At 55.9% G+C, this 15,264-nt stretch overlaps 1 protein-coding gene across 1 annotated transcript in view; it reads right to left on the bottom strand.

The window, feature by feature from the left end:
- KLHDC4 (kelch domain containing 4) overlaps positions 1 to 12,058 on the bottom strand; it is a 44,011-nt gene extending 31,953 nt beyond the window's left edge. The window contains exons 1-4 of the mRNA XM_032854601.1: positions 11,897 to 12,058; positions 8,741 to 8,832; positions 5,176 to 5,254; positions 4,418 to 4,516 (exon numbers count right to left, since the gene is read on the bottom strand). Of these exons, the coding sequence (XP_032710492.1) occupies positions 4,418 to 4,516; positions 5,176 to 5,254; positions 8,741 to 8,832; positions 11,897 to 11,995 (369 nt within the window). The 5' untranslated portion in view covers positions 11,996 to 12,058. The remainder of the gene's footprint in view (positions 1 to 4,417; positions 4,517 to 5,175; positions 5,255 to 8,740; positions 8,833 to 11,896) is intronic.
- Positions 12,059 to 15,264: the final 3,206 nt, after the last annotated feature.

Below are 15,264 nucleotides of genomic sequence, written 5' to 3'. Positions count from 1 at the left end.
ACAAAAATGACCAGTAACCTCTCGTTGGAGCGATGGAAGCCAGAAAACGGAACATTTCTCCAGGCTCTCGGCCTAGAGTTCTGTATCTAGCACGCATATCGTGTAAAACCAAAGTAAAACGAAGACATTTCCACTCAGAAATAAAGGGCGCCTGGGTGGCTCAGTGGGTTAAAGCCTCTGCCTTCGGCTCAGGTCATGATCTCAGGGTCCTGGGATCGAGCCCCGCATCAGGCTCTCTGCTCAGCGTGGAGCCTGCTTCCCGCTTCCTCTCTGCCCGCCTCTCTGCCCACTTGTGATCTCTCTCTGTCAAATAAATAAAATCTTAAAAAAAGAAAAACGCATAAACATTTAGACAAATGTATAAATTAAGAGAAACAAATCAGTGAGATTCTTAGTCACACAAACCTTCCCCACCTTTTAAGGATGATTTCAAAATGACTATATGAGAAGTACTAGGCAAATCACTTTCCTACCAACCTCAAACCAGACCCAGCCTTCAAAGGCTAGAACCTAACACAACCCCAGTCATCCTAAAAAATGAGGAAATTCAAGTCAAAGAAAAGAAGCAAAGGGCAAGTCCCAGGGTTGCCGCTCACACACGCAGGCCCCGCGCCACCGGCTCCCACCAGCACACGCAGCCCCAGAGAGATGCCCTTCCGGGGCACCAGTTACAGACAAAGCAAGATCAATTCTACATCTGCACTTCCTGCTGAACTACTTTTTTTTAGGTTCTTAAGAAAAAAGATAATAAAGAAAATCTCCCTTCACTTGCCACCCCTAAAGATGAAGAAAATGGGTTTTAGGGCAAACTAAATTCATCTTCCTTTTTTCCCTCTTCTGGGAAAGAAAAAAAAGTCTGTGCAGTGCCCGTCGGGAGGCGCTCCGGCGCGTTACTGATGCTGCGGAGACCGAACCATCTTAACAGGGTTTTCCACGGGCGACCCGTGTGCGCGCCTGCCCCAAAGTGCACGGCAAGGAAGTCGCACGACTGCACAAATACACCCTCAACCAGGCGTGCTTACAAGTCCCGTCATTTCAAATAACCTGCCCCATTCGGACATTCTAATCGACGTGAGGAAAAACAACCCACAGGTCTGTATCAAAGCAACCAGGGAAAAATGAAAACAGAAAAGTTTCTTGGCTACGGAAAGAGTAAGGAGCAAAGTGGTTCGTCCGGGAGTTCGCGACAGGATCTTACAATTCCCGCCCAGGAGTTTCAGTCTCATCAAGTCAGATTTCCAATCTCTTCTATTTCATAACTGTTGAGTGAGTGACAGGGAACCTGCTTCGGAAAGGGGTCTAATCCAGGTCACGATCTGTGCCCCATCTCCCCAAGAACGGATTCTCGGGAGGGTCACTGCCAGTTAAAGCTGTTCGCAGAATAAACACGCCGTACTCTAAAATGTCCCGCAGCAGAAGAAAAAAATGTATTTCCCAGAAGACAGCCATAAAACGCACATTCACGTCAAAACATAACACAAAAATAGTATGTTCAGGACCCAGTAAGGAGACTTTCCAGAGTTTACGTTTTGAAAAGAAGTCTAGCACTAACGAAATGACCTCCTGTGACACCCTAAGATACGGGGTCCTCTCACGGAAGACATCGAGGCAGAGGCTGGACCACCGGGCAGCTCCTCAGGACAGGCCTGGCCGGCTGGCACGCACACACATACACACAGCGGCCCGGAAGGAACTGCTGAAGCCGTCGCCCGGGCCTCACGAAGACGAAGCCGGGCCCGCTGACGGGCGGACGGCACGGCACCCTGCTCCGGGGGCGAGGCGAGGCCGGCCTTGCCCGCACCTCGCTCTGACCTGTCCCATGAGGCCTGCTTACTGCTGCATTATCTGGAAGGAAGTCATGTCGGGAAAACCCCAAGTTCCCCACTCTCCCTCCTCCAAATGCCAAAAACAAGCCCGTCAGAACCCAAAGGACAGACTCCGAAGGGACGTTAGAGCAGCTTCAGCTTCGTGAAAGCGCGAGTCCGAAAAACGCACGACGCCCTCGGGATCAGAGAAACACAAGACACAGGCCATCACCATCAGGAAAGGCAGATTGTTCTTTTCTGTCGCCGTATCCCAGCCCCAGAAGGGTGCCTCGCATGTGAAAGATGCCCCCTCTTCCTGCGGGAGCAAGCCGGGACCCCCGCAATGCCCGCTCACCCGGTCGGGGACGCGGCCACTGCTCATACGGAGGCCGACCCTTTCTGCAGCTCCAGGGGGCCGACGTGACTTCGGCCGGCTCAGGAGAAAGGCTTCCCGTGTATTAACCTCTCTCCAGAAATTACCTGCGCTCACTAGCGCGCTAGGCTGACGTTTTAACCGTCTCTGTCTGCTACTTTAGGCGAGAACACCTCGTGTTTCGTGTGCGTTTCAGCTACGACTTTGGCAGAAACCAGCCGGGGACCAAGAAGACATGATCTCACGACCGCCACCTCCCTGCCGCCTGTCCCCGCGGTTCTCAGTGGCCCCTCCTGCTGGTGGTGACAGCCTCACGGTCCAGGCGGAGCCGTGAATGCGTCCTCCCCTCCTCCAGGGAACGGGGTGCTGAGGCGTGAGCCACTGAAGCCTGCACACGTCCGGCCACACACCCAGCAGCGCCACAGCCCTTTCCTACCTCTCGCTGGGCTGTGTTCCCACAGAAAAGTCACGTAGGGTCTCCAGTTACACACTGAAGTCAACCTCACCCTGCAGAACTCCAGAACCCAGGAGAAGAGAAAGAAGAGTGTGCGTGTGGCCTTCCTCTCCCCACCTCCCCGCCACAGTGAAAAAGAAGACAAAGAGCGTGGCCTCTGACATCACACTGAACGAGTCTGTAAGAAGGAAGGTTCTAGGTCTCGGAATTCAATGTTGTAGAACTCGGACTGTAATGACCTTCAGGCCAAAGACTTTACAACCAATTTTCTGTTTCCTGTGGCTCTACTTCATTGGGAAATTCGGAGAAAACAGCAAACCAAGCTTAACTACAAGGACATTATTTAGTCCCAGACTAGCAAAGTCCTCCTCAGGCACGCACATGAATCAGAGCCTGCCCAGCACTCCGGCCAAGTCACTGCATTTAAAAATCGCAAAGGCTTTTACACTGATTCTTCAAGAATGCCATTAATAACTGTGGTTAAAACAGCTAAGAAAACAAACACAAAAGAAGCCCGAGCCCACATCACGGGATGCGGGCCAGAGTGGGACTGCCCCATCAGAATGTGAGCGCTCTGCGGGTTCAGGAATCCACGGAGGTACGTGGGAGGGCTGGGGACATGGAGAGACCACGGCTGGGACAGGACGGGACTCGTCCTCAGCCTGGAGGCCTGGGGCAGATCACGCGTTCTCAAGAACTGAGGGTCTCTGGCAAACGGATCAAACGTCAGCATCCATGACCTAGGGGTGCCTGAGGGGCTCAGTCAGTTAAGCATCTGCCTTTGCCTTAGGTCATGACCCCAGGGTTCTGGGATCAAGTCCTACTTTAGGCTCCCTGCTCAGCGGGGAGCCTGCTTCTCCCTCTGCCTGCCGCTCCCCCACTTGTGCGCTCTCTCTTTCTGCCAAATAAATAAAAGCTTCAAAAGAAAAAAAACTGCATTCCTTATTAAAACCCAAGCTTGCTAAGACCTGACAGCTAAACCCGCAAGCACACCCGTCTTTTCCACAAGACGGACCCGTCCAAACGCCTGCGGGTCTTGGGTGAAGCTCAGGTGGCCAAGTCCTCCTCTCAGAACCGGTTTCAGACCCGCGGGTGCCCGTGAGCAGAGAACCCGAGAAAGGACCCCCACTGCTGTGGGGGATGCTTCCCTCGCACCACGGCGGGCTCGCACAACCTTCTCTCCAGGCTGAAAACACGTCCCTCGTTCAAATTATTCTCTGCGTCCCCGACACCGGTCCGAGTCCGGGCTTAGGACAGTAACAGGAAAGACCCAGGGCCCTTGCTCGTGGAGTTAGAGAACCGGACAGCAGCAGCTCTGGCAGAGCTCCCCGGGGTGAGCAGAAGCCAGTGACAACAAGCCGACGTCAGCCGCGTCGGGATCCCTGGTGACCATTCGCTCCTCAGCGACGATGTCGGCACACTCGGCTTCTCCCGGGGAGCTCCCCTCTCTGGCCAGCAGGTCTGGGGCCCGCGGGAACCTCTCACTGCGACGGAGGACGGGCGCTCTCCGTGTGGCTGCGGCGTGCTGGGCACCACGCGAGGCAGACCGACCGGGCCTCTTTCCCGCGGTCTTCGGCCGCCGGGAGAAGGTGCGCTTGCCGTCTCGCAAGGGAACGCGCCAAACAGCAGAAGCTTCTCGACGCGTCCAAGCGGGGACAGCAAGCGCACCCGCGTGTCAGTCCCCGCCCTTCCGAGCCAGGCCACGTGTCGTCCGCCAACCCCACGAGCACAGAACACAAGGCTCCCAGGGAAGGAAGAAGGCGGAGCGTCCGCGCGGACACATACCTGGTGCGCACAGCGTCTTGGAGGTGGGTTGGGGATGTCCACTCGGGTCCAGGCGTCCTTCCTGATGTTGTAGGTGTACAGGTCATTATACATAAACGTCTGCAAAGGAAGAGCGACTCCATGTCATCCGTGACGCCTCCAAGCAAGCGGCAGTAAGTGGAAAGCGGGACCTCAATCACCAGCTTTCCCCAGGAAACGCACTTCCTAAAGCCACGTAAATCCCACTAGTGCGGGAAGCCTGCGGCCGGGCCCCTTGGGTCCCTGGGATAATGACAGTCATGCCCAGTAGCGCCTACGGTACCCAGATCCTTTGCTGCCCGGCAAGTCGCCTCTCAGAGTCCACCCGGCCTCTTAAAGGCGTGCGAGTGCAGAGCGGCGCGGCAGGAGGCGTCGGGCTCACTGGACGCCCACCCGCGCTTTCCTAAGGCTTCACACGCGATTCTGACCCAGGCCTGCCTGGCCCGCTCGGAAATGAAGCTGAGCTCTTCACTCCACCGCCCCCTCCTCCACTTTCCCAAACAACTCTGAGCCCCATCACGAGCTCACGAATCATCAACCCAAAGGGGCAGAAGAACAGCGACTCTGAAGCTTGCGGAGGAGCCCGGCGGCCTCTCAAGGACAAGGTCACGTGCCAGTCCTGCAGGCTCAGGACGTGGGACCAGTGCAAATTTGCTATCACCGCTTTAAATTAATTTTCCTCAAAATGAGACCCGTGAAAATTTGAGGAGGAAAGAAAAAATATATAATATATACTTTACTTTTTGGCCATTGAAATATTCACCTCCGAAAAGGATTAACTCGTCTTTCTCGGGATGAGCGGAGAGGGAGGCGTGTAACCTGCGAGAGACAGAGGCAGCGGTTCACCACACAATCCGGCCCCGAGTGCCCAGCCCAGAGCCGCCTCCCTCCCGCCAGAGGCCGCATCACCTCCCCAGACTTCTGTGAAAGACAAGCCTGGCAACGGGAATGGAAACTAAGGCCCCCATCCCTTAAAATCAACCTTGCGGCCACAGTACGAGGGGGCCCCCCCCTGAGCTGGGTGACTCACACAGCTTCCGGGTAAAAACCATCAAGCAGTGAGGAGTCCAGGTGCCCTTAACGTACGTGCCACGTTTCCCACAGCTGACCCGTTTCACGGGCCCGTCCCCTTAAGTCACAGTCAAAACTGTTCGACAGGGCACCTGGGTGGCTCAGTTGTTAAGCATCTGCCTTCAGCTCGGGTCACGATCTCAGGGTTGTGAGATCGAGCCCTGTGCTCCGTGTGAAGTCTGCTTGAGATTCTCTCTCTCCCCCCGCCCCTCCCCCTGCTCATGCTCTCTCTCCCTAAAATAAATAAATCTTTTTTTTTTTTTTAAGATTTTATTCACTTATGACAGAGAGAGACCACAGAGAGGGAACACAAGCACGGGGGGCTGGAGAGGGAGAAGCAGGGAGTCCCATGTGGGGCTCGATCCCAGCACTCTGGGATCATGACCTGGGCTGAAGGCCGACGCCTCATGACTGAGCCATCCAGGCGCCCCGATAAATCTTTAAAAAAGGGCAGGGGACTATGCTGTGGAAAGCAGTCTGGCAGTTAAAAACCAGAATTAGCACATGACCCAGCAATTCCACTCCTGGGTACACGCAGAGAACCCTGAGAACGCAGACCGGAGCAGAAGCCCGCACGCCGACGTTCAGTACAGCATGCCCGTCCGTCCGTCAACACACGGACGTGGTACGTCCGTACAGCGGAACACTACTCAGTCTTAAAAAGGAACAGAGTTCAGATTCACGCTACGACAGCATGAACCTTGAGGACGCTGCGCTAAGGGAAAGAAGCCAGACACAAAAGGAAGGCCATTGTGTGACCCCACTTCTATCAGAAACTGGGACGTCAAGGCTCCCGGGGGCCAAGAGGAGGGGCGTGGGGAGAGACATCCCTGGGTCCAGAGCATCGTGACTATAAGGAATCCCAGTGACTGCACAGTTAAAAACGGATGAGATGGAAAATTCTATGTTAGATATATTTTACCACAATTTTTTTTTAATTTCAAAAGAAAACCATCTGTTTCCCAAAGGTATTTAACCCCAAATCTTTGTTCCCGTAACACGTATTAAAATTTTCTATGTAAAATTAACAAGCACAGCTGGGAAACCATAACCCAAGTGAGGGCCACAAGCGGCCACAGGGTGCCCACAGGGTCCCTGCCCCCCACAGCAGGCCACGCCCACCCCCTCAGCCCTGCACCTGCCCCTCTGCTGCACCTGGTCTACGGCCCTTGCTTCCCCACTCAACTCCATTTCCGCCAATACGCAGGGACACGTGCACTCACAAAACCCAGTAAGTTCACGGTTTTTCCTAGAACGTGACGGAGGAGGAGGAGGAGGGACGTTACTACGCTGACTGACCGAAAAGTCTCACTTTATCCCAGCTCCATCACAAACAATTCCCGGCTGACGGGGAAGCACCAAGGCTCCTAATTATATCCTAACACTAAACCTGGCTTTTTAGGCACATTACCTCAGGAATAGTTTTTAATGGTCAGCAAAAGGCGGGGGGTCAGGGGCCGATTCACACTCAGAATGGCTTCCCTCGGGGGTGCCGTAGGCATGAAGCCTCCACCATTTCTCGGACTCACTTGCCTTCGCCACTCCGAGGACGGCGTGCGTCGACCATGTGGTAAGTGCTGTGTGGCCCTGGGGTAAGAAGCCAGACACCGGAAGAGTGCACCCCGCTCCCTGATGCTGCTCTTAGATGAAGACAGGGACATCACACAACTCGGGGCGCTGCTGGACAGCACGTCGCCCCCCCATCTCTGGACGGGGGAGACTAACCCCAGAGGCACGGCCGGCGGCCCCTCCTGATGTGCTGGACCCCGGGCATCCACTCAGGCTGGTGGCAGCTCCAGTAAGATTCATCTCATTTCTTTTTTCTTTTTGAAGATCGTATTTATTTACTTCAGAGAGAGAGTGGGTGAGAGAGAGAGCACGAGAGAGCAGAAGGTCAGAGGGAGAAGCAGACTCCCCACGGAGCTGGGCGCCCGATGCGGGGCTCGATCCTCCAGGATCACGACCTGAGCCGAAGGCAGTCGCTTAACCGACCGAGCCACCCAGGCGCCCCAAGATTAATCTCATTTCTGACAATATGAATGAGATTAATTTTTATTCTGAGAGAAAGGAAGCCAATCATTTTTCAACCAAACCAAACAGTCTCGTGTGCTTGTGAAGTTAATGTTTTCCCCTTCTCTGAAGAACGTGGCACTCTTCTAGGGTTGTTTGGCCTTTCCCGATTCCTGCCTCAATGCGTTCTGGGTCTTCCCTGCTAGCGCGTCAGCAGCAAATACAAGAATTACAGGCCCCGAGTCCACCTGTAACAGAGCTGCAGCTCAGAAGCCAGCAGGACAAGAACTGACACCAAAGAGTAAGAAAGAGGAAAACCAAAGCTCATTCTGGCTCATTCCAAGTATGTGAAATCCTGCAGAAGACTCTCGAGTTCTCCACATAATTTATAAATTCATTTGAGGGGCGCCTGGGTGGCTCCATGGGTCGAGCCTCTGCCTTCGGCTCAGGTCATCTCAGGGTCCTGGGATCGAGCCCCGCATCGGGCTCTCTACTCAGTAGGGAGCCTGCTTCCCCCCTCTCTCTGCCTGCCTCTCTGCCTACTTGTGATCTCTGTCAAATAAATAAATAAAATCTTTAAAAAATATTCATTTGAAATGGCTTGTACACGCTTTTGTTTGAAAATCACACCTGTCGTTACGAACAAACAGCAACAAGAGACTATGCCTGTGACACTTCTGCAACGTTTCAAGAACCTAAGAGCTCGCTGGGGCAACGCTCCCGTGCGTGACTGTGACCAGCTGGACAGCTCTCGAGTGGTGCTCCCTGCAGAGCAGCCGAGGGGGACCCCGTTTCTGTGTTTCCCGTGACAAAAGAGCTAAAAAGCCTCACTCCCATTCTTCAGGAGGAAAGTGAAAAACCGTGTTATGGGAACTTGTCTGGAATGGGAGCAGGTTTTAATGAGGAAAACATTCCACGTGCCTGGTTATTTATGGGAAACACGGTCCCAGGGTGCCTGGAGGGGCTCAGTCATTAAGCGGCTGCCTTCAGCTCAGGTCACGATCCCAGGGTCCTGGGATTGAGCCCCGTGTTGTCAGGCTGCCCGCTGAGTGGTTCTGCCTCTCCCACTCCCCCTGCTTGTGTTCCCTCTCTTTCTGTGTGTCTCTCTGTCAAATAAATAGATAAGATCTTTAAAAAAATAAAGAAAACACGGTGCCAATTTAAAGTGATTTTCCAATATAGGCAAGAAACCTGTCAGCTGCTTGAAGAGTTCTGCCGACGTACCTTGGTGAAGGCGGGGGGCACGGGGTCTCCACGATCTGAGTCTTTGCGGCATCCAGTGTCTGGAAATGGGCGATCAGAGCTTCGAGGTCTTCCTGTAGACAGACAAAGAGTCACACTTGAGACATGGTTTTAAACTTGCGCCAACCTGCCCGCCCTGTCTGACCCGCCCAGGGTCCAGTGACATCCAGGGATGAGAACACGCGCCCCCATATCAGGGACACAGACTCTGACACCTGCAAAAACACTCAGAGCTTGACCCTATGGGCAACCGTCTTGGGAGCACACAGAGAGGCACACACACTGCATGTACCACCTCATTCCAAACCCTCAGAGTCCCCGCCAAGGGCCTCCCATTCAGACAAGCCCTCCCCGACTTCTGCCAGCACCTTCAACCGCTTCTCACACGGCCACGCCTGGCCACCCCGCCGCACGCGCTGCTGGCTGCAGAGCAGCGTCTGAGAGTCCCCTGCTCACTCTCCCACTCTGCCCCCACCTCCCTCCCACCAAAGTGATAAAAGGCGAGCTGCAAGCAAGACTGTCTACCGAGAACCGCGCCTGCGTGGCGAGCGTGGCAGCCGCAGCTGAGCTGGGTACAAAGGGCTCCGTTCCTCCAGCTGCCGGAGCAGACTTAGAAGGGAAGACGCCAATCTACCTGCCCAGCAGGACGGCACCGGAACCTGGCCTTCCTACTCCCAGTCGAGTCCTACCCTGCATCTGCCGGTGGTCACACACGCGGGCGATGTGTGACCCGTGCGTCATGGGGAAGCTCCCTTCCGTCCTCACGCTCTTCTTCAACGCTCTCTCCTCCCCTCGCTCATGCAGGCATCTACATGTCCCCGCCTCCTCCTTCCCTGCTTCTCTCTCCCTCCAACCCCCAGCCCTCATGCCCCAGTTCCAGCTTCCACAATGTCCTTCCTGAACCTAAAAACCATCCTGCCCACTTCATCTCCCACCCCACCTCCTGGCTCCAAGTGCACAGGCTGCCTCGGTTCCTTTCATCAAAATGCCACGTTCCTCAGCCTGAACACCCGCTGCAGCCCTCCGCCCCCCGTGTGTACCCCTGAGCCCCGAGGAAGCACCCGCTTTCTGGGACAGAGGGCGCCTTACTCTCACGCATTTCCTTATACTCTTACGGCACGTAAACGCACCCCAAAGTGACATGTGTGAATTATCGTTTCACACGTTTCAACTTCACGTCACCAGCATCAGAGTGAAATCGCCTGCAACCTGCTACGTGGCTCGGTGCTGCGGAATGAAGTCGGACGCCCCAACCGCGTTCCCGTTCACGGTGGCAGAGGTACCGCTCCAGCCCGGCTTCTCCACTCATCCTGTTGCTGCTGCACATCTGGGGCAAATCCAATGGTTTGTTTTCACAAACACTACCGTGGTCATTTTTGTGAAATGTCTTTGCGTAGCTGGAGGTTTCTCCCAGGTAAGCCTTCAAGGGCGTAACTGCTTCGTGGCAGCTCACTTTTCTCGATAGGGACAAACTAGGGTCCAAAGGGGCTCTGCCAATTTTCGCCCTCACGGTGGTCTTCAGAAGCACCCACTATCCCGCCACGTCTATGTGAGCAGACGCCTGAAGGCCTCCTACTGACCGCCACATCCCCCATGCAAAACCGGTGCCGCGGGCCGGCAGGGCAAACTGCTGACCCGCGGGGCCGTTGCGGAGAGCTGGCGGAAGGGACCTCCCGTCGGGACTCACGTTGCTCCAGAGCGCCTGGCCCGGTGTCCTTCACAGATCACCTTCAACACGCGCAGCGTAGGAGCGGGAGGAATGTGTGTGACACCCACGTGAAGCTGTCACCAGGTTCACATGAGTTCTGCGGGAGGCAGAACTCCCAGCTGTCCCCAGGATGCTCCCCTCAGGCCCCAGCCAGGAAATGATGGGACGCACACCCGTGATGAGATTACGCATGTGACACAACTGACTTTGGGAAAGGGAGAAGATCCTCCGTGGGCCTGACCTCACCAGATGACCAGCGATTTTCAAGATCTGTTCTGAGGACGGATGAAGGCACCATGCAAAGTCCCAGGCCCCAGACCTGACAGGCTCTCTCTGTCCACAGGGGAGCCACTGTCATCCCCCAAGTACGGGGCTCCGCCCAGAGACGGGAACAGGAGCGAAAAGCAGCCACCAGTCACAGCACTTGCTGAGTGCCAAGCCGTGTTATAAAGGTGCCCCACATGGGGCGCCTGGGTGGCTCAGTGGGTCAAAACCTCTGCCTTCGGCTCAGGTCATGGTCCCAGGATCCCGGGTTCGAGCCCCGAATCGGGCTCTCTGCTCAGCAGGGAGCCTGCTTCCCTTCCTCTCTGCCTGCCTCTGCCTGCCTGTGATCTCTGTCTGTCAAATAAATAAATAAATAAATAATCTCTAAGGGTGCCCCACAACCTATCTTCCATGCCACGACCCCACGCAGGCCCGTGCAGTGCCCTGTGGGACACTGAGATGCGGAGGTTGCACCGACAGTCATGCTCCTCCGAGGCCTTCCAGCCAGCTGCGGCTGAGAGGAGGTGCAAACCCATGCCTGGGGCTGCAGGGCCCGTGCAGGCGACCGGCGAGGAACCGTCCGCCGAGCGCGGCGGAGGCCGAAGGAAAAGCCGACCCCGTTATTCCACAGACGAGGGGACGCAGACAGGAGCGGTTCTGAAGAAGGGGCAGCGCGGAGTCGGTACTGGGACCCGGGGACACCTGGTCGCACGGCCGCTGGGCGCCGCGTCCCCGCTGACTCGCCGCTGAGTCCCGCCGTCAGCCCGCGCGCCCCAGCTGCCGCGCCTGCTCGCGGTGCGGACCGAAGCCCGGGCCGTCGGAAAGCACCGCCACAGAGAGCGGGACGCTGAGCTCAGCCCGGCCCCTCCACAGACCCGGCCGGGGCAGGACGCCGAGACCGGGAGAGACGGAAAGGAGACGGCGCGGGAGAGACGCTGCGGCTGTCGCGGCACCCGGCGGCAGGCGCCCTCGGAAGCCCGCGGCTCCGGCTGCAGTGCGGCTCGCCCACCCCCTCTCGAGGGATGGGGACGGAGGCCCGGAGGCTGCGACCCTCGCCGCAGACCGCGCGGCGCCTCCCGGCCGACGGAGCCCGACTGGACCCGGACCCCGGCGGCGGGCGGCTGGCGCGCGGAGCCTGGCAGCCGGCCCCGCTCACCTCCGCTCACCTCCTCCTTCCGCGAGCGCTTCGACACCTTCTTCTCCATTTTGGCGGCGGTCTTCTCGGCCCCGCGGCCCTTCTTCTCCTTCTTGCCCTTCTTGCCCATCGCGCCGGTTCGCGGTGCTACCGGGACTCCCCGAGCGGCGGGCGGCGCAGCGCGGCGCGCCGGAAATACGCTCTCGCCGGGCCGGCGCGCGGAGACGCGTCACTTCCGCCCCCCGCGCGCGCGCTTCCGGTCGGCGGGCGAGCACTCACGTGCCCGCGGGCGGTGGAGATCCCGGAAGGGAAACGTCGAAGCGCGGCGCGGAGGCTGGAGGCGCGGTCACCGGAAGGGCCGGCCGCTGGGGGCCCGCGGGGGAGGGCGCGGGCCGCCGCGAAGTCCCCCGCGCTCCGGGCTCACCCCCTCGGGCCCCGAGGCGGACGGCCGTCCCGGCCTCCTGCGGCCCCCCGGACGGCGCCCGCCCCTCTCCCGCGGAGCTCGCCGCGCCCCCGCCTGCGCGTCCGGGACGCCGGCTCCTCCGCTGCGGCCAGCGGAACAACCGTGCTCTCCGGGCTGTTCCGGAGCGGAGGCGCGGCGGGGCCCGGCCGCCTGCAGGAGCCTCGAGCGCGCGGGCGCCAGGGAGCAGCCGCGGGGTGTCGCGGTCGCCGTCTCCTGCCCGCGCGGCGTGGCCCTGGGAGCGCTCCGACCCCGGGGCGCCCTCGCTAGGGTCCCCGTCGGGCTCTCTGCTGGGGCGGGGAGCTGCGTCCCCCCCTGCCGGCTTGTGATCCGTCTGTCCGACGCGTCAGTGAGACTCAGGAAGGAGCGCGCCCGACCCTCTCCTGCTCTCCTGAGATTGAGCACCCTGGAGGCGACACGCTCGCGGCCGAGTGGCCCTTGCGTCGCGGAGCGTTTGTGGGACATTCGTTCCCGCGGGGCTCCAGGGGGCTGAGGAGGGGAGCGCGGTCGCTCTTGGAACTCAGGAGCGTCCGGTAGATGCGGGGTTAATGCTTTGTCACCCGAAAGCATCGCGAAGCGAGTTGAAGCTCCCGGGGGGTTCGGTGGTTTACGGGAGGTTGAAACTCTCGTTACCCGGAGAGAAGCCGGAGACTTGAAAGGAGACCAGAATCCCGAAATAGTAAGATTAACGACGTGGTCCTCTTTCAGTGAAATCGCGTTTTTTGAAACTTTGGTGGGTTATCGTAACAACGAAGAGATCGTGAACTGTTACAGTGTAGCTTTTCCTGCGGTCAGGCGCCCTCTGCGGCCTTGGAGCCGCGACCCAGGAGAGAAGAAATGCCGAACCCGGGCGCGGGCCGCGGATAATCCGGGCGCTGGCCGCGGATAATCCGTGCGCCTGGGAGATTGTCCCACGTGTGGAATGGATGATGCGGTTATTTGCCTGTTTCCCATCCGGTAAAATGAGTGTTTACCAGCCTTCCTCCTGCACAGCATTCTTGGGAGAATCAAGCAAAATAACAAAAAAGCTTAGAAAAGTTTAGCAAAATACAAACTTAGGAGATTCCTGTGCTGTGAAGTCATGAATTTGAGAGGCCGAGAGCACGACAGGTAAGGTAACAATGTCAACTTCCCCACGAACACTGTATCAGAACACAAGACCTGCCACTGGCTTCCAGCAGCTTCCTTCTAACAAGACAGAAAAACGGATGATACATGTGATGTCGCGCCTCAGATGCTTTTTGAAACAAAGCAAGGAATGAGGAGGGACCGGGGAAGGAGAGGAAGGAAGGGAGTAAGGGAAATCGAACCATTGTTTCACACATTCACCTGGCGATCCGGACATCCAAGGGGAAAAACCCAGTGTCGTTGCCACATTGGAAATTTTGCTTTGAATGCAAAATTCTCTCCTCTTTGGAGTTAAAATGTGGTGTTTAATTTCCAAATGTTTGGGGACCTTTTTGTTATTTTTTAAAATTTATTTCACTTACCTGAGGTCTCTGAGAGTTTAGTGCTCTCGCTCTCCCTCTAAATGCTGCTTCAGGTGCATCTTACAAATTTTAATATGCTCTGTTTTGATTTTTCATTCTGTTCAAGATACTTCCTAATTTCCCGTTTGAATTCTTCTCATATCCCCGGGTTACTTAGAAATGTGCTTTTTCGTTTCCAGATATTTGGAGATTTTCCGAAGATCTTTCTGAAAAGTTTTTGTTTTTCCTCTTACTGCTTATACGATTTTATCTTCAATCTTATTGCCTGTAGTTTCATTAAGGTACATTTGGATGTTAATTTCTTTTTATTTATCGTGTTTGGGGTTCAGTAGGCTTCACGAAGCTAGGGATGGCGCTGTCATTTTCAGAGAATGCAGTTCTTTCACTGCTCTTCTCCTGGAGCTCTAATTAACTACATGACATCCCTTCTCAGTCTCTGTTCCAGGTCTCTTCACTAATTTTCCCCATTTTCCATTTGTTTGTGTCTGTGCTGCATTCTGGATAATTCTTTCTGGTTTACGTACTAGTCCGTGGGCTCTTTGCCCAGCTCCATCCAATGTCTTTCTGACAGGCCAGGCAGTGAGAATTTAGGCTGAAAGTCCAAGGAAGGGCTGGGATGTGGTTCCAGTACCCCAGGATCTTTCATTCTCACCCTGCTCAGCACCGAGGTGATGTCCTTGTGGCCCCAAGTACCAGAGGGCGGTGTTGCTTCTGCTCTACTCTCGCCTTCAGACGCAGCCCTTAGGGCCTGAGCTTCATCGGAGATCCTCTTACCCTTCTAGATCCCACCTGGGCAGCCTTGGACTTGATGACATTTTTTCTTACCCTTTGAGGCTGTCAAAACCAAAGTCAAACATGGCAACCCTTGCTCATGCCTGGAAGCAAAAGCCATTCACAGAACCTAGTTTCTACCCAGTTTTTTTGTTGTTCTTTCTGTTGGTTTCCAATTTGGTGGCGCTCTACTTGTTAGCTCTGAAGTGTCTTTAAGAAACTCATTACAACTGATCAGCATTTTTAGTCGCTTTGAATGGGAAGGTTGGTTCACATAACCCGGTCTCCCGTGTTACAGCCTTGCTTCCTTTTTTTAAATGGTACTTTTCAGTATATAATTAACACATACTGATTTTTGAAATTTGGAAAACACAGGTCTAAGAAGGAAACTTCAAAGTCGCCCACGGTCTTCCCTCCCACATGCAACCACTCTCTTCATCTGTGGACTTGCCTATTGACTGATGGTCAGCAAGGGTCTGCGTTGTCTTTCCCTCACCTGCTTAGCTCTTGTGTGGGAGACCTCCTTCACTCTTGCTTCTCTTGCTTCTCCCGAGTCTTCTTTATCCCTGGATCTCAGAGCATCACATGAAGATCTAGAACGGTCCGTAAGTCGTTAGATGTAGACACCGGGGAGAAGGAAACACGGAAACCTGGACGATAGCACAGGAAATGGAACAG

Source organism: Lontra canadensis, unplaced genomic scaffold (assembly GCF_010015895.1).
Source record: "Lontra canadensis isolate GAN:19392208 unplaced genomic scaffold, GSC_riverotter_1.0 scaffold8, whole genome shotgun sequence".
Lineage (NCBI taxonomy): Eukaryota > Metazoa > Chordata > Mammalia > Carnivora > Mustelidae > Lontra > Lontra canadensis.
The sequence above is the reverse complement of the archived record's forward strand: the minus strand, read 5'-3'. Positions and strand labels throughout refer to the sequence as shown.